General features: G+C 40.7%; 1 protein-coding gene across 1 annotated transcript; it reads left to right on the forward strand.

Moving 5' to 3' along the window:
* Positions 1-3: 3 nt before the first annotated feature.
* On the forward strand, positions 4-25,049 carry HECA (hdc homolog, cell cycle regulator; the record flags this gene model as incomplete). Its single annotated transcript, XM_033512919.1, has 4 exons — positions 4-106; positions 13,783-14,823; positions 17,927-18,081; positions 20,703-25,049. Coding segments are annotated over 4 exons (1,464 nt in total), but the record flags the coding sequence as incomplete, so codon positions are not given.

The raw sequence follows: 25,049 nt of genomic DNA on the forward strand, positions 1-25,049 counted from the left end.
CGCGGGCAGAGCGCATCCCCGGCGGGCGGGAAGCGGCTGAGTCGGAGCTCCCTTGAAAAATCCCCACTTTATTCCGTCACGATTAAAAATGGAGTCCTGCTTTTCGGTCAGTTTTGTTTGCCGTTGTACAGCAGTTGGGTTTGTCAGGGTAACGCGCTCACTTCGCATCAACCATTTTATGCTGCCTTTGGTCGGTGGGTTGGATTTTCGTTCGGAGCGGTTTCGGTAAGGTGGTGTCTTGCGGAAACTTGCATTGCTATTCATGTTTGTTTTGCTGCGAGAGGATGTGTCAGGCTAAAACTAAAGGCAGGCAAAGACTTTATTACATATTTACTAAGCCAAAAAACCCCACCTTTCAGGTCTGCTGCTAGATGTACAAACTGTGGTGCAGAGTCCCTACTCTTCACTTTTTTCCTCTCCCAAGCTGGATTTCAGCATTTTACTCTCCATGCTTTTCAAAAAGTGGGAGGGTGGCTACAACAGGTATTATGTTTTGTGGTAGTTGTTTTGCCTACTGCTGTTAGAAGGACAGTTCCAAGTGTCTTGGTTTGGTTTTCAAGATGTCTGATTCCCATGTATTATTTATTGGAAACTTTTCCTTGGAAATATTAGCAATTAATTACGAATCACTTTAGCTCACAAGGTCTTTGCCAGACTGTTTATGTAAGAGTATTACTCCAGAGAATCACGGAGAATTATTAAAATTTCATTTTTGGGTTTGTTTAAGGTTTTTTTTCTTTACTATTTGCTTTAGGTGAGTGAACAAGGGAAAAAAAAAAAAAAGAGATTAACAGGAGTTAGAATATTGCTGGAGTATTTTTCTCATGACTTCAGTATGGTAATGTAATATCTCCAACATCCACGTTGCAGTTGGTTTTTCTGTGGTCGGGGAGAAACAATGTTTTGATTTTTTTTTTTTTTTTTTTTTTTTGCTCAGGCACAAGTGGCAGTAGTGGTGCGTTTCTGGTGTGTCTGTATTGCCTGTGGATGATGAGGTGGTGTTCCATCTGCAAATGCCACAGGAGGTGATGCCAGTGAACACTGGTAGTTTGTTAGCCAGAGACAAGTTGTCAGTCTTTTTCTGTTGTGAGGCTGTGTCCTCTGTGCTTGACAAGTCCTTCCCCTGTGCTGGCTGGCTTCCTCACAGGTTGAGGCTGCCTTTTTGCCATCCAAACGGAGGTACTCCTTTATTCTCTCTCCTCCTGCTTCCACATGACTTTAGTGGTCAGAAACGTTCCTTGACTCTATCACCAAATCCCTCACTTTTTCCCCCTTTTTGCCCCTTGACAACAGAGGTACAACAGCCTTGGCTTCAACATTTGCTTTACAGTGCCTGATCAGCGCACCTGGTCTTTGCCTTGGCAGGATCATTGCATTGTGTCATGCCTTTCTTTTCAGATAATCATAAAGGCTGGAGGGGTAGATGTGGTTGCTAGCTTTATTTTACTCTAGCTACTGCCCATCAGATAATCCTGAGCTGTAAGTTCTGTAAATTGTATTCTCACTGGTACGTGCAAAGCTTTCAACAGTTTTGGTTCAGGTTGTGCTGCAGAATTGGGAATCTGGCTCATGTGCAGGGAAAAGATGAGACAATGATAACAGATTCCCTCAAGTCCTCAATGAATCTGAAATGAAGCACTGTAGTGTAGCCACAACCCTGGAGGCAACTAGCCCATTACTAGACTTCAGACATTTGTAAGAGGCTGTGCTCTTGAGGGTTGCTTGCTCACTAAGCAGTTTATGGAGGATGTGGCCTGCTGCAGTGAGTGGTGGGGTTAATAGAGTTCTGCTGTGCACAGTCAAGTCTTGACTGTTTGTGGGAGACTGTCTGGGTTGTAGATTAAGTCTGCTGGTTTGCAGGGTAGCTCCTAGCCGTGCTGCTTTTGGACCGTGCAGCTGCATGCTGTGTCTTGTGCTGCCTGGGTTCACTGGTCCTGTGAGACCCCGGGCTTGCTCTTCTCTTCTGCATTGTCACCATGTGCTGCTCTAGCGTAATTTGTGTGTAATTTGTGGTATCACCGCTCTCCTACTCCACCTGTACCCCGGAAAAGCAGTGGATGATCATAATGACATAACCTGCTTTCTTTCATGAATGTGACAAGACAGAAGTATGCAGAGATGAAAGCTGTGGATTTAACAGTTGAAAGTGTCTGTGCAGACCTTGGCTTTGCATCATGATGTCAGTATGATGCCTAATTATGCAGTCACATCAGGACCCTGCTTCACTCATGAAGAGCTAATGATTCAGATTTGGGGTTTTTTTTTAAGTCTTCACAGTATATTGTGTGGTCCATGTATTGTCTCTGCCCCTCATCTATGTGGCATAATGAAATAGAATTTTTAATTTCCTCTGGGCTTCTCTGTGCAGCCCTGACTAGCTGTGCCATATGATTGGGAACTGCCATTACAGCATCCCTTTGTTGTGGGAAGTTCTTGTTCACTTTTACATTTTGATAAATTTTGCCTCAATCTGCGCACAATTTTCACTTTAAACAAGCAGTCAGTTTTGGCATGGTGACTGAGAAATATCAGTAGACTTTTGTCCTCCCCCAAGAGGGCATTTGTTTATGTTTTTTTGGTGGTATTTCAATTTTTGCATGTTCAGAGCTCAAACTATGCCTTAAGGGCTCTAGACTCCCACAGGAGAATCCAGAACGCAGCGAGCATAACCACTGACCAGACGTGATGGCTTTTTTCACCTTGCACTCTTAATTTCTCAGCAGGTATTGGGATCATGCCTATGATCAAGGGGGTTCACATTCTCTAGCTATGTCCTCCGTTCCTCTCTCTTCCATCTCAGACCATATGATAGATTAATAATCTTTCTTGACCAAAGTGCATCCATTTCCTGCCCTAAGTGATGCGCAGGTCATGGAGAGAGGGTTATGGGGTGTGGGTGGACTACTTTAACAGTATCACAGTGCACAGGGAAACGGAGATGTGATATCACAGAAAGCCTCATTTCTTAGATTACCTGTCTTAAGAGTGATTGAATGATGTTTCTAAAAATAATTTAATTTTCTCATTTTGTAGATAGTTTTCAGGGTTACTTTTCTTAAAATCTGAGCTGTCATCATGTAAAAAATCATGTCCCATGCATGGGATTTTGCACTTAGCCCTTTGATGACAGTGTTCCTGATGGCAGTAGTTGGTTACCTTCATCTGCAGACATAAATGAGTATAACATTTTGTGGATACTTTGCCCCTTCATCAGGATAGGAAAATCCATGGGGTTTACTATTAAATCTGAGGAGCAAATTCCTATTCTGTCTCTGCCTTGCTGAGGCTGGACACTTTGACTCTCTGCTCCAGTTGTTTTATTTCTCTATCCTCTAAACTCATGCTCCAGTCTTCACATACAGTTGCTTCTGATCTTATATTCATTATTCTATCCATTTTCTTTGCCTTGTTTCCATTCTTCATCTCATTGTCTAGTCGAGCCAAATCCTCTTCTTTGGGTTGGTCATCCCTATCTTAACAACTTGCTGTTGTTGTCATCCCCTTGTTGTTGTCACTCTGTTCTCTCCAGCACTGGTGCTGTGAGAAGACTTAGCTATGTCTCCTTAGCTATGCTTTTTCCCTTTAATATGGAATTCATTAAAGCCAGCCAAATTAAACAAAAAAAAACCACCCAAACCCCTCAGCATAGCTCCTAAGTGTCTCTAAATCACTGTCTTTTGGTGTACTGGCCACTTTTTTTAAGATTTTTTTTTTTTTTCCTCCTCCTGCCATGGGTGAGCCCTTAAACTGCACAAGTGGCAGAGTTGCTGAATTGGTGGGTTGGCAGGTGGAGCTGCTGGCAGATTTGTGTGCTTTTGAACACTTCACCTGGGTTTCACAAATTTGTAAGACTGATTTACTTTCAAATAAAAATTTTAATGTAGGAGAAGTGTATGGAGAGGGAAGTCAGCACAGCAGTGACTCATGTGTTGAATGCTGTGACTGGCCAACAATTATGATTTACTAAAAAAAATATTTTTATATCCTGGATGTGGGATAGTTAAAGAGGGACAGAAAATTCATCAATGCAATGTTTAATTTTTAATTCAAAAATGTGCTTCCAGACAATGAATTGTTGTAGTATTTAAGCCTGGATTAATATTTGCTGTCAAATGTTCCCTGCTGCATATAATATCCAGTTCCAGTTTGGCACTCTAGTGATGTTCAATATTGGCATCTTCTTATTATTTAGCCTGAGGGAGTCCCATTGGTATCAGTGAGACCACCTGGAAAATTAAGTTTCTATTCTGTTGCAGTGACTACAAAATTTAGTACCTATTAATTTACTAAGGGGAAGTCATTCTGCCGACAATACCATTGTGTTCTTCTAACTGCAGAAATCAACTGAATGCAAATTTCACTGTCTCTATCAATGCAAATTAGGTTCAAAAGGACTTTCATGTTAGTTTTAAGGTTTTTAAAACTATGCAATTACATGCTTTGATGGCAAATGCAGTTCATGTACTGTAAATCTTTGCAAATGGAATAATGTGCATGATGTTACTGAGTCAAATATTATCCTTTCATGCAAGCGAGCCCACACCAATTTAAGTTTGGGGTTTTTAAAGTTATTTGCTATCAAAACGGCTATCAGTGCCCTGACAGCATTCTGTATTCATGTGATTAGTTATTGCTCAAGTGTAGTGCCTTCATGAGTAAGGTTTAGGCTTGATGTTTGCTCTGTTTCATACAAGGAAATACAGTTTTTGAACTGTTTGCTTTGCATTGTCTGTACTCATCCCATATCTTACTCCCAGTGATCTAACAAGTAGTGACAAAATGATTTCTAGCCCTTGGAGACATTTGTAAGTTTTCTTCAGCCTTGCTTACATCCTTGCATATTGAGACATCCTTTGATATTAAAGTACTGTCATGGCTGGCAGACATCCGTCCTTCTCTGCTTTTCTTCCTGCAGGATGTGTGAGGGAAAAAACAGAGGAAAATCTTGCATTCAGCTCAGAGTAAAATGCTACAGCTAATCTTCAAGGTGTCTAAATTATAACAGGATTAGTAGGGCATGGGTTTTCTTTAAACTGTTTTGATAGAAATTCAAATAATTTCAAGGAGGCCTCTTGAAGCAGTAATCTAGTTGCTGGAGTGGGTAATTCCATTTTGAAAGCTTGTGGGATTTTGAGTGGAGTACTGGCATTTCCTGGTAGACTTTAGTGACATTTATCTTGAGAGCATTCACTTCAACCTTTATGTCTTTCTCTCTGTCTCTCTCAGTCTGTCAGTGTTCCTTCCAGGGCTCGAGAGGGATATTGCTGCTGTTCCTGCTGGGAGAGGAGGTACCTTCTGTTGGAGCCTGGCTATTGAGTGTGCCTGGCACTGCCCATCTCCACTCTGTGCTCCCATAATGGGAGAAGTGTACAATGCGGGTCTCTGTGTGCCACACAGATGCCAGAGATTGCTACATGACAAGGCTGGGAGCCAGCATGGCATCAGGAGGGAGATGGCTGTGGGAACCAACAGCTCCACATCAGGAGCTGCTGTCTTGAAGAGATGCTGGGTACTGCATCTCCTGTTTCCCTCTGAGTTTCTACCACCTTCTCTAGCTTTTAGCATGGAAAGTAAAGTACGGTTTGTTGCCCTGAAACTTGGGAGGGATAGACCAATGACACAAATATCCTTAGATCTGAAAATATAAAAGGTGCTGATACCTCTTGATTCAACCTGCTTTCCTTTCTCTCTTGCCTTGTACTTTTAGGCTGGGTGCGGTGGCTAGCTGGCTCTCAGTCTGAGTGAGTCCAGCCTGCAGTGTTTACATCTGTGCTTGGCATTAGAGCATCTAGTGCATGCCACAGTTACCTCTACTTCCAGCATGAGTTGGAGTTTGCCTCTGAAAACTTGCTAGGGCAGGTGCAGTAGAGTCTGCTTTAGTTATTATTAGAATAACTGTTTCTTGAAGCATCAAGGTGAGTTCTCTGTAGCAGTTGAAGTTGTTAAAAGCTCTTGGAAGGCTGAAGTGAGAGGATTTATTGGTGCAAGTGCTTTTTTTTTGGGAACAATTCATGTGCAGACTAAGCAACTGCCAATGTTCAAAACACATTAAGGTCCACATTAAGGTCTCCAGTGTTGAGATAGTCATTAATCTCTGCATTCACTGTGATAGAAGCAATCAGAAAAATCCACACAATGCTGAGGTGTCTTCCTAGCTGGAGCATGATTGCATAATGGCACAGAGAACCAATTGTCTTCTGACCTGGTTAAACCAATTCAGTGTTCACCTGGGAATATTTGGGTTACATAGTTATCCTGGTACTGATACTGGTAGAGGCTTAGGTCTGTTCTCTATATATTTCCAGTTGGATTCAGGTGTTACAGCACAAGCTAGGGCAAGATTTCTCCTATACAGAGAGGGTCTGTACATCCCAAGCAGAAGCGAAAGCTTTTGTTAATGATTGTTTTCTGTATTTGGACAACACATATTCAATGGAAAGAAACTGGCTTAGTAGGCTGGATGATGATTGTACAGATTATGGTGATTTCTAGAGGACCATATGAATTTTCATGTTGGGTTTCAGCAGCATAGGCAGTAGGTTCAGCTTGGAGCACAGATGGCTGTGTAAACAAGCTACAGAATTACTGTGCACATGTGAGTGCCTATCTTCCCTAGTTTGTACAGTTTCACTCTTGATTTTCTGCCTTACTTTGGTGAGGTGATGGTTGAGCTGGGTGTGGGTGGTTGAATGAGAGCTGCAGAGAACTGTATCACATGCTAGTTGCTGATTTCATAAACAGGCATTAGCTTAGACTGTGCTGTTAGTTAGAAGGTATTAATGTGGCAGGTATGAGTTAAGCCTTCATGATTTCTATGGTGTTTTTCTGCCTATGTCAAGTTGCTAGGTGTGGTTTTTTAAATTTATTTGTTTTATTGTCAAGAGATTGTCTTGGAGGTCAAGTGTGAAGTTAACATAAGTGAAGTGCATGGAGATGCTTCTAGCAGCTACTGAGCCCTCTGGGAGTCCCATCACCTAAATTCTCAGCTGAACCAGGGTTTAGCAGCTCCAAATTACCTGAAATCTTTTCTAGGGAAAGGTAATCACTTCATGTTACTACTCAGTAGAATTAGTGACATCTTGCACATGGGGTAAAGCATGAGGGAACTGGGCTGCTTATGGCTTTGCTCACCTTAAATCACTCCTGAGAGGTGTTGCCTGCAGCTGCATGGTCCTTGGGGACAGGATTGAGCTCTGGATTGGCAGTGTCAATATGTAGGTGTGTAATGGATGCAAAGCTGTCAGCCAGACTGACTCCAGACAACTCCTCATTGCAATGGCAGTGTGTCCGTCTGTTGCTTACTGAGAACGGACTGCTGGCCTTGGCTTCTCTTTCCAAGAGCGTGAGGGAGTCATGGCACAGAAGAAAGCCTGTGTTAAGAGTGGCTTATCAGGTACTGCTGTCTTGGTTTTTTTCCCTTCCCTCCTGGAGAATCCTCCTGGAAGCTTGATCATTCTGCAAAGATTGCTTAAGAAGTTTTGAAGAGATATCAGTCATCATCACTGAGTGTTACCAGTATAAACCCCGAGCTGAGCTGTTTTGAAAGACTTCTTTTACTGTTTGTCAGCTGTCATTTGTTGTTGCTGCTGCACTGAAGATCCAAGCCTGCCTCTTGGATCAATTTGTGAAACGTTTTTTCTCATTACATTCTTCTGCTGCACTTAGGCTCTTAGAAAAGTGACCAACCATTTCTGTATTGCCATATTATTTGTTCTATTTAACCATTTATCAGTATGACAGTACCATTTTGTCACATCTTGGTAATCTTTGGAAAATTAGATTGTATTGCAATGTTCAACAAAGCAAATACATCAGACACTTAATGCAAGCTTTCTCTTTCTGTCTGTTTTGTTGTGGTGGTTTATTTTCTACAGCTACATTACAGTATTAATACACTAATATTGTGTGACTTCAATTAAAATAAAGCTATGCTGATGGCAGAGGAAATTCAGAAGATTCATGCAGATGGTTGGTAGGGAGTGGCCTTCCCCAGGAATGACTCAGCTCTGGTTCAGGCTGGCAGAGCGAACAATTCCTAGCTGTGTAAGGTTGTGAAGAGAGCAGTGTTTGTGGGAAAGCAGAGTAGAGGTTAAAGTGTTGGTTTGCAAGGTTTATGTCCCACAGGAACCCTTCTGGCCTAGGTAATGTGCTGGCAACTAGCGTGTCCTTGGCATAAATGAAGAGATGCTAGAGTTACAGTAGACCAAAAGCAAGCCATAGTCAGTGTCTTGCAACCAATCCAGTGACAAGACCTTTCCCTTCTTTTGGAGATAATTTCTTTTTCCAGATCCAGCACAACCTACTGTTGCCTGACAGTTGTTTTAAGATGACAGTAGGGCCGTCTCATCCAGCCACCACCGCACTTCCCTCTTCCTCTGCCCCCAGACTCACATGTTTAACACCTCCCTTGAGTTTTACCAGAGATGGCAAATCTGTGCAGTGAGCTGAAACCTATGCCAACAAGTATGGGAAATAATTATCTGTTTCTGTTCACTGACTGAAAAACTCTGGTGCTTAACACAATGGATAATGTGGGAGCGTAGCAGGGGAAGAGCGAATTTTGCTTTAGGCATCTGCATTGAGGACTTGGAACAAATGAGAGCAGTCACGAAACTGAAGCCATGGAATCATTGCATTTGGCTTGCTGGGTGCATCTTTGGTTTTGTGATGGGTGTATAAACAGAAGTAAACAACAGTCTCCTTAATACACTTCACCAGAAGGAAGTTCCTCAGGCAGCTGTTGTTCTGCTGCTTTCATTTGGGTCATAAAATGGGTAGGATGGTCTTCACATACTGCCTTTCTTTTTTATTAAAAGATAGAACCAATTCATGTAGGAGGATTTTTGTTGTTGTTGTTGTTGTTGTTGTTGAAAGAAGTACTTCTCAGATGTTCTGTTTCTATTCCTATTCCTGGCTTTTATGGATGTTTATAAACCTGAGCAGAGAAAATGAGAAAAAGCCAAACAAACCAATCCAGCTTCCTTGCAGTCTTCTGTCATTCTCATTTTTGAAAGAAAAGTTAATTTTATGGTGGCTCTGTCAAACATAAAACATAACCTTGTTTAAACATTGAGCTATCTTTGCACAAATGTACGTGTGTTTGGAATATTGTATGTTATTTCTGTTTTGGAAGACATTTATGTACTGTTCCTTCCAACTATTTTCAAAATCACTGTTCCAAATCACTACAGAGGAATATGAGAAAACATTTATTTTTTTATGTGGAAACATAGCATCTTGAAAGAAGCAGCACGCGCTTGTAGTTGCAACTTGACAGCCTACGTTGAAGCTGTTCTGCTACACAAAACTGCATGCTGTCATGTTTTGTTCTCTTAGGCTGTGAAACCCATCTTGAAACTGAGAGTTAAGCAGAAATTCTTTTATCTTTATTTTGGCATTCTTTTGAAAGGGGCTGCTGGGAGAATGGATGTTGCTCTGATACTATGTAATCTTTCATTTTCCCTGCAGTTGGGTTTCATAGCTTTGGAAATCAGAAACTTGTTGAGCTGTTAGCTACTTGGAAGCAAATTATATTTAGGTGACAAACCAGCTTGGGGCTATAGGTGTGGATGGACAGTTTGGCCGTGTAATTTTTATTTACTTCCCATCATAATCTCTCTCGACCGTAATCGTTAACACCGTCCTCATAAAACATGAGGTCAATGATTCCAGCTCTGACTTTTTGAAGAAAATCTCAAAATTTATTTCTAATTACCGGAAGTTTAAGGGCTTGATAACAAGAATTTTTAAAGTGTTGTAATAATGAAAAAAGTGCTCTGTTTCAGATCACTTTTAAGGGTGGGAATTAATGGGAAGAGCTCTTCACATTACCTGAAATGTGGCTCCCATACTTACCTGAACGCTGTCTCTTTTGCTTCCAAGGCATATCTGTTGCCATGAACTGGGAAAATTGCACAGAACCTGCTGTTTTCTGTTTCTCATTTATTCTTTATGCAGGAGCATGTGGCATGGTTATGTTTGGCAGGAGACATGGGTACAGAGAAATCTGCAAGGGATGTTCGGTCCTTCACAGTCTATTTTGTACAGATACACCTGCTGGAATTTGAAATGTGTGGCAAAACCAAATGTTGGCTTGAGGTTTTTCTGTGCTTTTCAGGCAGTGGAATTTTCTGCATTCTTCAATACAGGAAAACTACAGAAAGCAGTAGAACTATCTATTGAGACAAATTAGCCAGGCTGGGCTTCTCAGTTTCTGTTGTGGAAATACTGCAGAAGTTTAACCTGCAAACCAGCAAACTTGACAAAAGCAAATCTGTATCAGTGAAAGCAGGTGCTTTGGTTAGCATGGCATAACCTGTGCTGTGGAGCATGGCAACATGGCAGAGACACCTGCTAGTTTTCTGAAGCATTTCCTATGCAGCTACAGCGACAGTAGTGAAATGTCAGATGAGTCCCCAGAAGAGGTGAGTAGAGACCAGCTTCTTCTCTTAGCAATGATGTTTTCCAAAGCAATCTCAGTGCCACCATTTGAAAGTTCATTGGAATCTTTTGCATGATGGAAGGCTTTGTTTCTGTTGCTGTCTTCCACCTGCTCTAGACCTGGTTTTGCAGTGGTGATTATGTGACCAGCCAATTCACACTGTGTAGAAAGCAGAATCAGATGAGGGAATGTGTGAAAACTTTGTAATCATCTAATTAACTCAAATCTTGAAGGAGACATCGCTGTCCAGAACTTGCAGCTTTGCCTTTTCTTCCCCATAAAATTATGCTGTGTGGGAAGGTAATCTGGCATCTCTAAGTTCTTAAGGAGAAACTGCAGAAGATCTCATTCCACAGTGTTTCCACTGACTGACTAGGAGAAGGGGAAAAAAAGTTGGTTGAAAGTCACCTTTATTAGCCTCTGACACACAGTATGTGATCATAATTGAGTAATTGCAGACATATTCTGTGGAATACATGGGCTGTGGTGATGTTTTTCGTACTTCAGTCACTTATTAATTTCATTTTTTGTTCACTTAGTGAAGAGTCTGTAAACTTCTCAGGGGGCTAGAGATCCTGCAAACTCAAAAATGTGTTCAAAGGCTAATCAAGGAAACACTTTCCTTTTTTAGTCAGTTAACTATGCCAGTATGGATGAACAAGTATAGTGTCTGTATTAAATTCTAGATTTGTCTGTGTAGTACTTCCTCAGCTGTCAGCTATAATTATACCTGCAACTGTTAGAACATTTACTCTCTGAAACACAGGGAGAGCATAAGTGGATTTTTGGCATGTTCTTTTTTTGCTGCCTTCTTGCAGTGGTGGGAAAGGAATGTGTGCCAAAATAGATGAATAAAGGAAATGCATAGGTGAGAATTGTTCATATTGGTGCCTCCGGTTCCTTGCCTCACATATGACTTCTGACGGTTTTCCTTTCTTGGGTTCAGTTTAACTGGCTTCTCTGAGGTCAATTGCATAAGGATGCTATAGTTGTGAACTTTGCTTTCAGACCTTAATGTGATGAAAGAAAGACTGACAAGGAAGAAAATCTTTGCAGAGATGCTTGCTGTGGTAGTATGACTTGAATCAAAGTTTAGGAGAATGGGTGGGAAAATTCTTTGGACTGGTAAACTGACAGATTTTGTTTCAGAGCAGGTAAGTTATCACTCCTGCTCTTGGCCAGCAACATTATAGTAAATAATAGCAACGTTATACTTAATAACACACAGTAAAAGAGTGGAGAAAAATCAGTCACTGGTAGCAAATAAAATTGTTACTTCTCAAAGACATCTCCAAACTTGCAGATTCTTAGCAGGTTTTCAGAGACATGACATGACCAATTACTAAATATTTCTCACATGTACAGAAAGCACTTCCAAAGAGTCTCTAGGGAAAGCCTCTCTTGTCTCTGTTCTCTTCAGTTTGGTAATTTGTTTTTAATGTCTGAAAAGTCCATATTTTGAAGTTAAATAGGCTTTTTCTTCTTTAAAGGAAAGCTTTGGGGAATGTGCTTTGCTTGCAATTTATAGACCAATCCCTGAAGGAAAGGTATGGCAGAAGAACTCCTCTTGCAAGTGTGCCACTTCTGGAATTAGAAACAGGGACAGAGAAGTTAAGTGAATGATGTGGCATCTTCCAGGGATTGGCTCAGGAAAGTTTTTTTGTGTTATTTGTGCCTCTTTCTTCAGTGTAAGTTCAAGTTTTAAGAACTACAATAATCTTGAATTTAGTGAAGGTAGCCTTGGACATTTTGTTTGTTTATAGCCTTTTCCAAAATCTTGCTGGGAAAAGGAGCACTAGCATGGCAAAGATCAGTTGTTGTAGAGCATCTGATTTGTGCATTACTGCTGTAGGACACATGATGATGGATAGTGTGTCTCTTACTGAGAGTTGGGTCAAAATATGTCTAGCAGCATAAAACCTCTAATTAGACTGCAAACTATTTTGTGTTATTTGTGCAAGAAGTGATAAGAATGGGATTGAAAACAGTACAACAGAATGGCATTTTTTTGCCTGTTCATCAGATAGTAATTTAAAGTCCTAAGGGAAAAAAACTTCAGTCATGGCAGTCTCTCTCCTCAAGGCTCTGTGCACCTCTGCCATAAGTCTTGGGGCTCTGGCTTAGACTTCAGGGGGACTTCAGGAAGCTGATTGCTCTGTTTTAAATAGGGTGAGCAGTACTTGAACACAGAAGACCCTGAAGAAGCCTGTTAATATTTGAAAGCAGCCATACAGAGGTTAAAAGGCAGCCTGACAGCCCTGTTGGAGCAGTGCTTTCTGATGAAGTGGAGAATTAGGAAGACAGAAATACAGAGAAATATTTTTAATACTTGAGTAAGCATCTGTGGTGGGGAGCAACCCACTACAGCATTTAAAAAGTTCTTGCTTTTACTTACTTAAACTCCAGTAGAAATTTTCCAATCCCTTTTGAGTCTCCCAGCTGCAACAGAGCAGCCAGCAATGGGAGTTATATGTAGTCTGTGGTACTTTGGTGAGGAGCTGGGAAATGTCACTGGTTCATAAATTCAGAACATTCTATTGTAGAACGTTTTTTTGTGTAGAAGCTGATATTGTTGCTGTGAGATAATTGAAGGAAACTGTTCTCTCAAAGATACAGAAAAGCTGCTACTTTGCTGATAAAATACCATGTTGCATTTGGATTTTTTCACCTGTCTATGCTGCAGAACTGTTTGGTTTATGAAATGTAGCTATCCAGAAGGTCAGTGGTGGTGATATAGTCTGTATTTGCCTAAGCAATGTAATGAAGGCCCTCCTTTTTGTACTAGGAATGTAAACTCTTTGTCTTGCTTTTCAAAATTCTCTGCTTCCTCCTTCTCTTCCCTGGCTGTTGTCTTTTGTTCAGTCTCAAAGATCAATTTCTGCCTCTCCCCATGATTGTGAAGCTGGGCTTGCTTGCTTACTTGTATTGCTTTCTTCTTTTTCAAACAGACATCTTTGTGAGTTCTCCCCATGTTTCCTCTCAGGCTTCAAAGCAGCCCTCCAGAAACATTCACAGTGCTTTCTCCTTGCTTCTTAAGGCCTTGCAATGGTATCCACAAATGCTTGAGGAAGGCTAATGCTTCTGAGGTGCTTTTGTTTTGAATATTAAACAGATAGTAGTGCCATTTTGTTTCTTTATTTGTGCATTTCCTTATCTCCTTTCACATTCTTATCTCTTTTTGGCAAATACTGCTTTTTGCACTGACCCAGAGGTAGTGCTTGTGGCTCTTTAGTAAACCAGGTTTTTAGTAAGACCTTGCGTGTGTTTGTCACAGTGTTTAAAGAAAGTGCTGCGATAAAGAGGCCATTAAGTTATTAATGTATCTGTTCTACCTTCCACAGAAGCCCCTTGTGCTACTCCACTGATCTGTAGCTTTGGAAGGCCGGTGGACCTGGAGAAGGATGACTACCAGAAGGTTATATGCAACAACGAGCATTGTCCCTACAGCACTTGGATGCACCTTCAGTGCTTCTACGAGTGGGAAAGCAGCATCCTTGTCCAGTTCAATTGCATTGGCAGAGCCAGGAGCTGGAACGAAAAGCAGTGTCGCCAAAACATGTGGACCAAGAAGGGATATGACCTGGCTTTTCGGTTTTGCTCTTGTCGGTGTGGGCAGGGTCATTTGAAGAAGGACACGGACTGGTACCAGGTGAAGCGAATGCAGGATGACAAGAAGAAGAAATCAGTGTTGGAGAAGAGTACAGGAAGGTCCATGACAGAGTCAGCAGAGGAGGCCAAAAAAGGCAGGCCGGCCAACAAGCCGCAGAAAGGCTTGAGTAATGACCTCCAGCGAAGGCACTCTATGGACAGGCAGAATTCCCAGGAGAAGGGCGTCATGGGCGGCAGCTACGCCGTTCGCTCACCTTGTGTCTCTCCCGGCCAGTCCCCGCCCACCGGCTACTCTATCCTCGCCCCCACGCATTTCAGCGGCCCTCGTTCCTCCCGATACCTGGGAGAGTTTTTGAAGAATGCCATTCACCTGGAGCCCCACAAGAAGAACATGGCTGGCGGGGGCATGTTCAGGAATGCACATTTTGATTACGGGGCAGCTGGCTTGCAAGCACATAGATCAGGACACTTCGATACCCCCGTGCAGTTTCTGAGAAGGCTCGATCTATCTGAGCTGCTCACTCACATCCCCAGGCATAAATTGAATACTTTCCACGTGCGGATGGAAGACGATGCCCAGGTGGGCCAAGGGGAGGACCTTCGGAAGTTCATCCTTGCTGCTCTCAGTGCCAGCCACAGGAACGTTGTAAACTGTGCTCTGTGCCACAGGGCGCTGCCAGTGTTTGAACAGTTTCCGCTGGTGGACGGGACCCTGTTCCTTAGCCCATCAAGACATGATGAGATTGAATATGATGTTCCCTGTCACCTTCAAGGTACAGGTTGTCTGTCAGTCATGCTAGGTTTCATTAAATGATGGAACTGCCTTCTGTGCCCTGTCCCTGCCATTACAGATTTTCATCCTGATTCTGCATTTTTAAGCAGTTTTGTAAAGCTTGAAGTAATGTCCAAAATACTCACGTGGATCAGATTGAAACACTTAGAAGGAATTACAAAAAGATGCCATATAGAAAGATCCATGCCTTGTGTTTGGGCTTACAACTAAACAAGTTCTGATCTGATTTCTAGGTAGACCGTGAGAAGATTTTCCAGCCAATCTGTTCTGGAGCATATGCTTGCTCATTTATCTCTTGAGAGCATACATCAACCTTTTAAGCAACCTTTTCAATTTAAGCATGCTTTGCTGCAGCCTGGGTGAAAATTGTATTTGTACCACTGATGAGGGTGAGGTACCTCTCATCTGCTTTCAGACTAGAGAGTATCAGCTTTGTTTTGTAGCGAGGTACTATTTCTTCAACATGGAAAAGGCTGTAGTCTGGCCTGTGGAAGGGTAGGATGCTTTTAGTATAATAAGAGTAAGCTTTTAATATGGTGTGTTAAAATTGTAGTAGTGTATTAGTGAAGGTATTAGACTTATTTCCAAACTTGGACATGCTTGAGCTATGTCTTGATAATGTCCTAGGTCTCAGATGAGTTGAGACCACAGCATGTGTTTCTTTTTTCCTCCTAGAGGAACAAATGAGCGTGGGCCAGTGTGAGCCTTAGCTCTTCCTGAAAGTTGTGGCCCAGACTTAAGTGATCAGGGTGGTACATGGCTAGATGTGCCTGTGCTACAGCCTGCTGGCAGCCAGCATGGCTAAAATGAGCTAGAGAAGGTATTCCTAGTCTGGTGGTCAAAAGCATAGAATTGTATGCAAAAACATGTGTTGGTAAGGCATTAACCAGAAGTATTTTTAACATTAAAGTTTCTCACCTTTCAATAAAATACATTGTATCCCATGCATGGTCATAATACGTGTTATGTAACATATCTTTGCTCAGTAAACTTTGTGTTTTATTTTTTTTCTTACTTTAAATCACTGTGCACTAAGCCACTAAACTGTATTCATGCTAACATTATTGTTTCTGTCTTGCCTAATGTACTTTAAGGAGAAAAAAGAATAGGCAAATATACAAGCCCAAAAAGTTCCAGGATAAATAGAGTATATGTATGTGAGATAACTATGCTTATTTGCTTTGGTGGGGAGTCACACAATGTGCTTGTGATTTTATCAGTACAAAAAGCTGGTTTAGTAATAGTGAAACTCACTATTTGTTAACATTTGCCTCTAAGAATGAAACTGTGAAATTATATTTTTTTACCTTAATTATTTCTTAACTGTTGGATGAGATATCTGAAAAACTTGTTCAGACAAGTTGCTGTGACTAATTAATTGTTAAAATTTTTGCCTCCTTGTCCTGGGTAAAATGGTTTATTACCAGAAGTACTCTTTGAAATGAAATTAAGCTGTAAGGTGCTGTTCCAGGCTGTTACTTTCTTTTCAGTACAGAAAGTCACTTTAGACATGTTTAAGATACCAGGTGCCTCATTTCCTATACAAAAAATATCCTGAAAATTACGTGGTGGGGAATGTACTATTTTAAAGTGCAGAAACAGTGCAGAACTTCAGATGGGGAAAGTTATTTATCCTTCTGCTCAACACAACTGCTGTGCATAGAGTTGTTTGAACGTCACTAGAGTGTTCACTTTAGGAACAGAGTTTATTATATTTTTAGGAACAGAGTTAATGATATGTATTATATGTATATTATATGCACTTTAGTTTCATCCCATCATGTTTTATAAAGCTGAACATGCCAGTGTAGAATAACTCAATTTTTACCAGCTCACACTAGCAAGTGTATTTTGTATGAGTAGTTTAAGAAGAGTCTATTTTTCTTGTTTTTCTAAAATAGTTGGCTTAAAAACCAAAACAAGTAAAAACACAGACTGTTAATTTCAGAAGTGTCTGGTATAGACTAACCATAAATTACTAATATTTTGTTCCCATTTTTTGTAGAAGAGTTACAAGATGCATGTCTGTTGAATTAAAGTTTGTGATGTGTTCAGTGCTTTGATGCTAAAGAGCACAAATTGCAATCCAAGGTGAACACATGTTAGACACAGTCCTGCTTTGTTGCTGATCTGTAATTTCACTACTGCTTAACCCTGTCTTACACAGCAGTGCAAAATCTGGTACGTTACAGGATTAGTACTCGTTGTCAGGCCACTTCTAATAGCCAACTATTAAATTGCAAATCAATTTAGTCACTACAAGTCAGGCATAATCTAGTTTCCAGATCTTTATAATTTATGTAGGAATTTTGTTTTTTGGTGAAAGTTGGTCTCAGATTTTGCATTGGTTAGTTTAATCACATGTATGTAGTGAAAATATTTGATTTTCAAGTCTGAGCCACTTGTTTTTTATAGAAATAAATGTTACTCAGGTTTTGAAAGTCATTGTGCATACAGAGCCTAAGGCTGTGATAGAGCTCAATGTAGTCATAGTTCTGAATGGCATGTTAAAGTTTTTGTATGTGCAATATATAATGTAAATATACTTGTTGTTAATGAACAGTCAGAAGAAAGTACATGAAAAGAATTTGCTCTTCAGACTGTTGCATATTTTCTGTGGGGAATATTAGGTCGTTGGTTCCCTCTTTGCTGGAAGATAAAGTTGTTAAATGAATCTGTACCAAGTTTGCTAATAAGCTTCAGCACTTCTCCACTTCTTATGTTAGGTGGGGATGAAGCTAGGGCAGTGTTCTGGTTTTGGAAACACAGCAGATGATCTTACATCTTAACCTGGCATCTCTTCTTGGAGGTTTAGCAACTCCTTTTATAAAATATTTTGCTAAGACCTATCAGCAAGTGATGTAAGGGAGAGTGGGCAGGGTGATGACTAATTCCCGAGTTCTGCATAGCTTCAGTCAAGCCCTGTGTATTTCCTATAGAGAAGTACTTTATCATTCACTCTTTATAAAGAAAAAAAAAAAAGATGTGATTTGTACCACTAAAGGTCAGATACCACATTTCAGAAAATGTCTGTTTTAATCTTCTCTTTCCATCTCCTTAAGATGTGTCTTTTCTGTCCACAGGAAGGCTTATGCACCTCTATGCTGTTTGTGTAGACTGCTTAGAAGGGGTTCACAAAATTATCTGCATTAAGTGCAAGTCCCGGTGGGATGGAAGCTGGCATCAGCTGGGAACTATGTATACCTACGATATTCTGGCAGCATCTCCCTGTTGTCAGGTTAGTACCATACATAAGTAAGACTCACGAGGTGAAATTCCAACTGATTAGATAAAGTCAAGGCTGTGTATCTCTTCTCCCTTTCCTCCTTCCATCCTTCTTTTCCAGCCTGTACCTATGAGTGCAATACAGGAGGTCTGATGGTTCTCTCCCTTCGTCTTAAGAGGTGCAATGGCCTTTAGGTAGACTAAAGTCATTGCAAGGATCAGTGGTTAATACACTTAGCTTTTTAAATAAAGCTCACTTTAAATGCATTGGTAATTAAATCTGATGCTTCATCACTAGCATCACGAGTGTCAGGTATAGTTCCACGTTTTCAGCAGATGTTTCATGTTTCCAGAGTTTTTAGTTCATAAATTGTCTTTTATCGTAATTGTAGCAAGAAATCACCAAGGGAACAGAAAGGTTCAGAGTGTCTTTGTGCTTGGTGATTACTCAGCTTTCCTTAATCTTCGTTGTGGCTGACCCTGGTGATGGTACTCACCCACCACAGCCTGAAGCAACGTTATGTTCATTAAATTCTCACCTAATCTGTGCCTTGAGAGAGGAAGATCCAGTGCCTGGGGCTACTCCAGAGTAGATGTGTGCCTGAGACAGCAGGACTGTTTGCATTCCAGGGATTTAATTGTCCATGTGGTGGAAAGAGCACTTCTGCTGTGCAGGTAGGGGTAGACAGCTGTGAAAAAAACATCTGTCTGGGAATGATTCAGTGCTCTGCTCGAGATGCTTGGACACACAGCTGGTGGTAGGAGGTTAGGACAGGAGCCTTGCAGAGATGCAGCCATTCAAATTGGGGTCCCTTTTTGGTAATGTGCATACTTTAAAGCCATCTGAAATACCATTTTGTCAGTATGCAAAATGACGGTTTATTTTAAATTTAACGTATTTACCAAAATGTGTTGCTCAGAAGGCATGTGGTATTGCTGCTGCTGGTTAAGGTGACATTGGTAGTAATTATCACTACAGACTGATATATTACCTCCAAATTTAATTTCTCTTGAGGCTGTAACTTTTTTTAAAAATAGAAACTTCTAAAGGTAAAGAAAGCACTGATACTGATTTTCTACCTTTGTAAAAGTCAGCAGCTTTAAATCTGAATTGCTTCTGTTGAATGTACAAGAAAAGATTTAAGAGCTCATTATACAAGAGCCTTAATTACATGATTAATGGACAGTGTGACAGTACATGGTACAAGAACTGACTATAAAAGCATTAGCTGCAATGACTGTGATTGCCAGATAATAAGCATTATTGTTTCACCATGATTGCTACAGATGGTTCTGTGCATACAGAAAAGTGACATTTAAATATGATACATAATGTAATTCCAAATTGCCTTTCTGGATTTATTTTGAGTAATTTCATGCCTTACTTCAAAATATTTAATTCTACATCACAAATCTGCATGTAGAATAATGAACTGCAGCCATTGTCAGATTACTAACTCTTAGCTGATGCGCTGGACGATAGTAAAGGAGAAAACACTTTGGTTAAGAATTCCATAAAAATTCATAATGTAGTAGATTGTATTTCTTAAAATTTTTGCTTTTCAAGCAGAGCAGATAGTAATGAAGCTGTTGATTTGCTTCTTTTTGAGTCTGTTCTCAACAGGGATAGTACTTTAATAATTTTCTCCTCTCCTCATTCAGGAAAATCACTTAAATCAAGACAGCCTAGACAATACTTTTTGTTCTTTTCAGTGGAGGGCTGAAGCTTTCATTAGTGTACTGGGCTGTGAGGTTAAACTACGGTGCAGCTCAGGCCCTCACTGCTCATTTGTCACCTTTACTCTGTAACTTCTTTACAGTCTCAAATCCTCTCTGCTTCTCTTGAGTATTCCAAAGGGCTTGCTGAGCTTTCATGCTGCCTGTTGCTTTCTTTGTATCAGATGGGCTGTGTTTCTCAGCTAGATTTCTTCTGAAGATTCACTTTTTTGTAACAGATGAATATTAATAGCTCCTTCCTTCCTCACCTAAGACCTTGAATTATTTCTCATATCCACCCAGTTAATGTTGCTTCTTTCTCAGTTGGATTTTGTAGAATAGTTTTTGTGTTGATGTTTAGTTTGTGTAACCTGATATGTACTATAAATGTTTAAATAGATACTTAAAGTGACATAATGCCATGTTGTGCTGATAAAGCAGATCAAGTTTTACATTTGTTAAGCCAAAAGATTAAAATGCTGGTGTATTTCATAGACAGATGATGTTCAAATGTCAGCCTAAGTGGTTGAATTGCATGACACAAACATGAAATTTCTCTCTTTGCTTTGATGCTTCATTAATGATTTATTGAGACACTACTTCTTGTGCTGGGACTTGAGGAATTGATTCAGAGTTTACACAGCACAAAATAAACCTTGATAAGAGTGGGAGGTGACCCACTCCCCAGAATTTGGTGGTGGTCTTCCATGTGAAAGGCATGGTGTGTGCCTGCGCGTTCCCAGTCCAGGTGAGGAATGTCCTTACCAGCACTGCCATTACTGCCAGTCCTGATTGACCCCTTCTCCTGCTGAGAAGGACAGGGGACTGCCTCTGGCACCTTCTTTTCCAGAGGTGAGAAGCTGAGGGGAGTGTGGTTATTTCAGAAAGTTTTTTTGTTTGTTTCTTTGTTTTTTACAGGCTCGACTGAACTGTAAGCACTGTGGGAAGCCAGTAATAGACGTGCGGATCGGCATGCAGTATTTCTCTGAATACAGCAACGTCCAGCAGTGTCCTCACTGTGGAAATCTAGACTACCACTTCGTGAAGCCATTTTCTTCATTTAAAGTTTTGGAGGCTTATTGACGAAAGCTTTGCTTTAGTAATAGCTATTTTATGGGTATTTCAACTTTATTACATATCTTTTTATAGGATTCATTCTGTGATGAAATCTAATTTCTTTTCTAACTGAAAGAGCAGCTTCTTTGTCAGTGTACATATTAATATGTATATATACATGTTGTTAAAACCAGAATCCTCCTGACAAGATCTCTGTGAAGGTTGGAGGCAAGCCAATTTAATGGCCTTTCAGTATATCCCATGTGTGGGGTAAAGTTCAGCTAAAAATGATTTGGGTTTATTTTTTTGTATAGTTGTAATACAGTTTATAGGAAGGGTGTGGGGAGACATAAAGGACAGAGAAATATGTCCTGTTGGAAAATGGGTAATTGCATAGGGTTGTTCCTCCAGCTTGGTGGAAATGGGAAATCCTTGGAAAGAAATCTGTTACTGTTGAATTCATTTAGCCTTTTGCATTGGTTCCCAGGGGTGCAGGAGCTGGCCCTGTGTTGCCAGTCCCCTCAGCAGGCTTTCTTTCAGATTTCCCATGACCAGAGCAAACTAAGGTATCATGACAAGTGAATGTAAATGTGTGCCAGAAAATGCAATCTTGAATGAACTCTTTTGGCATCGTGTCTTCCTGCCATGTGTGTTTGATGTGCATTGCCCTCACTGAGTTACAGTGCAGGCAATAGTGCTGCTTCCACCAGGGCTGTCATGTGCCCAGCTGGGTCATCTGCTCATACCAAAACAAGCTGGAAATCTTAAAATGCGTTATTTAAAGGTGTTTCTTCACAGACATTTTTAAGGGAAGGAACTGGCTGAGCTGAGTGGGGATGGGATTGTATGTGCCTGGTGGGACTGAGGCCTTGCTGCCTGCTGCAGGCTTGTGTGCCTGGTGTGGAAGGAGAGCCATGAAGTGGGAGCTGGGCCCTCAGACCTGTATGAACTGAGAGGTACTGAGTACAAAACATGTCATCACTTTTTAAAACAATTCATTGCTGCACCTTCCTCTTTCAAAATTGTGTTCAGTATAGGATCTAAAAACAAGGAGATGTTTTAAGAAAGCAAACTTAGCATATTTACTTTCCACATGCCTATGTGCTGTACATAATAGACTGCATTAAGCAGTGAATTTGTATCAGAGGGCTTGGCCATGTAGACTCTGCAGTTGTTGTTTCTTGACTCCCATTTCTCTCTTCCTTAAATAAATTTTTTAAAATAGGTCATTAATCTTTTGCTTGGTTTCTCAAATCAGTTGAGATTTAAGGGAGGTTTGTTTTTTTATGCTTTTCTTGATAGCAAGAAGTGTTTGTCCTCCGGAGAGGTGTGGGTTTTGTTTCTGTTTACATGGTGGGATTCTTTTTTGTTTCTTCTGAAGTCTTTTGTTTTTCCAAATTAGAATCTTTATAGAGTGTATCTGTTGAAATCACAGTCTTGAAAATGGCCCTGATAGTCTGCCACCCTGGGAAAGAAAACAAAACATTCAGAAGCCAAAACAGTGTTTTTTCCTGTGTTGGACTGAGAATTACACTTTCTGCTGAATTAAAAAATTATCGTGCACATTAAACTCAAGTTGAAGATCCGTGTTTCTTTGTGCACAAAAATGCCAAGTTCAGAGTTTTACTTCCTGGCTGTCTTCACTGCAGAATTAATTCCTTTTAGCATTAGCTACCCTTCAAGGAATACCCAGGCTGCACAGAGCATTTATGTTGGGACAGTTTGAGTGGCAGTGTCCTTGGGTGCCACGCAGCTCATGTGGCCCAGTGCTGGTCTGAACAGCTGTGTTAGCAGGCTGTGGTAGCCTTCAGCACTGGTGCTCCTCTCCTTCTGTGTGAGTTCCTGGGCTTGGTTTTGGGTCTGGAGCATGTTCTTGGAGTTTTATGCAGTTGTCCCCTTTGCAACAGTTTTGGGAAAACCTGTTTCTTCTTCTGTGAGAATTATGGGGAAGACTTTGAGAGACTTCTAACACTGTCCTTTCATGGCTACCACAAAGTTACACCGGGCCCGGCTGCAGTGGGACCAGCACTGCACCCATTGTCCATAGGAGCAGGACCTGGCCTGGGCATACCTGAGCAGGAAGAAGTTTTCTAGCAGATAAGACCCAATTAGCTGTGCAGCATAGACTTCCCTTGTGAAGAGCAATCAAATTATAATTTGGATTAACTCCTGCAGAAGGATGAGCCCTTCAGCTGTGATGGTGTGTTGAGCAACCTGCTGGAGTTAGGGTGGCTAACAAGGTTGGAGTAGTGTTTCCTGGCAGTACCATGAGAGCCAGACCAGACAGGAAACAGCAGCTGTTGCAGTGGCCTGAAATCATGCAGCAAAGACAAAGCTCCTGTAATTAAACAATTAAAGAGAGCAATTAAAGCTTACATCTCTTCCTGTAGGTTAGGGCTTGAGTGCCAGTCACACGTCACGATTCTATTCCCACATAGGATACATGGCATTTGTGTGCCCACTTTTTTGTGCAGGGGTGAGAGGAAGTGTCACTGTACAATGCACATGGTAGGGGAGAAGTGGGATCTGGAGTTGTCCTAGATACTTGTTCACTTGCGTCTTAGAGTAGCCTAATTTATAATTCTGCCCTTTAAGTTCTTGGATGCCTCTCTAGACCTGTATGTGTGACAATCAGAAATGAGTAGACATGGAATAAAGGGAATATGGTCAGCTTTAAAAACAAGTGTATGAGAGATTGTATAATACATCCAAGTCAAAACCAGGAATGAAGCAGACTGAGAAAATGGGAAGGGGAAAGCACATTTAAAGTCTTAACGCTGACAAGGAATTACATACAAATCTATTTAAGAAAACAGTTTAGTTCTTTGCCAGCTTTTCATTTTAATTCTGCTGTTAAGTGAGTCTTATCTACTGCTTGAGGAAATGCCTATTTTCTTGTAAAACACATCTCTCAACTGGAGGCTTGCAGCACACATAGCATTGTAAAAATGATCCTTAGTGGAAACCAGCTGAGCTACAGAAAGATTCTTCTGAACTTTCACTCCAAAGTAAATTATCCCAAATTTGTAGAGGCTTTCCCTGCTTCTTGTTGATACTGAAAGCTACTCTTGGGTTACTGCAAAATGCACGATTTTCTGTAACGTGCAGATTCCAGTGAAGCAGTCAGCCCTCACCTTTGGCCAGGAGAGTTTCCTGGGCTTTGCAGAAGTAGAAGCACAAATGCAACTTCTTTGGGACCTTATGGCTACTTTGGAGGTTAAACTAGACCACAGTTGTTCTGCTTTCTGTCTTGACAAGCACTGGAAGTAGTTACGAGCTTACAAATGCATCATAAGGGAAATTGCCTCCCTAGCTAGGGAGCTGCTTGCTTTGCTTATTTGGCTAGTTGATTCTTCATTACCTTTCATTTTTCTGATGCTGTGTGTTCTTTTTAAAATGGCCCATGGTCAGATTAAATTTGCCTGAAATATGTTTTGTAAATGAGAATGCAGTCCTCTGGATTTGGAGGTTCATTCTACTCTTCTTAAGTGCACGATACTCCTTGTGATAATAATAGGAGTTGCATATGCAAATGCTTTTCTTTCCAGTAGTTAACTCTCCTTTCTATAGGAGAGGCTTGCATTTAGGTAGACTTCATATTTTGGATGTGTAAAACTGATTTCATCCATCAGTAAGATGTCTATAAATAAATTTTGATAACCATAACTAACAAAATGGACATCTTTTACATGCTGATGTGTAATTTGACATCTACCAACATGAACAGCCTGAAATTGTTGTTCTGTCTAATGCTGCAGAGTCATTGAAACTACAGTTTTTTATAGCCAGACCATAGACTATCCTATAGTCTATTTACACTAAAATCTCCAGTAATGAGCAGTGTATTCATAATGAGTTTAATTGGAAAAATAAGGAATATTCCTACAAGGGAGGCATCTACCCTAATATTTTTATGTTTTCCTTTTTTTTCCCCCTCCCATGTATTCCTCATTTTGCTGTATCAAGTAACCAAGGACAAACATGTTGTAAGGCCACTGGTGAGAAAACCCCTCAAAAATATACTTGTCCATAAAGGTTTCTTGTTGAGACATTCTTGGATTGCACTTTTGCAGATGGAAGAATATGTACATAGCAAATGAATGTTGATGAAATTAAAATAATTGGTTATGATATCATTTACGTGTGTTGTTAGAGAATATTTTGTTGTGAGTTCTCTGTATTAAAAAGTAATAAATACCAGACAGCTCA

Source organism: Parus major, chromosome 3 (assembly GCF_001522545.3).
Source record: "Parus major isolate Abel chromosome 3, Parus_major1.1, whole genome shotgun sequence".
NCBI lineage: Eukaryota > Metazoa > Chordata > Aves > Passeriformes > Paridae > Parus > Parus major.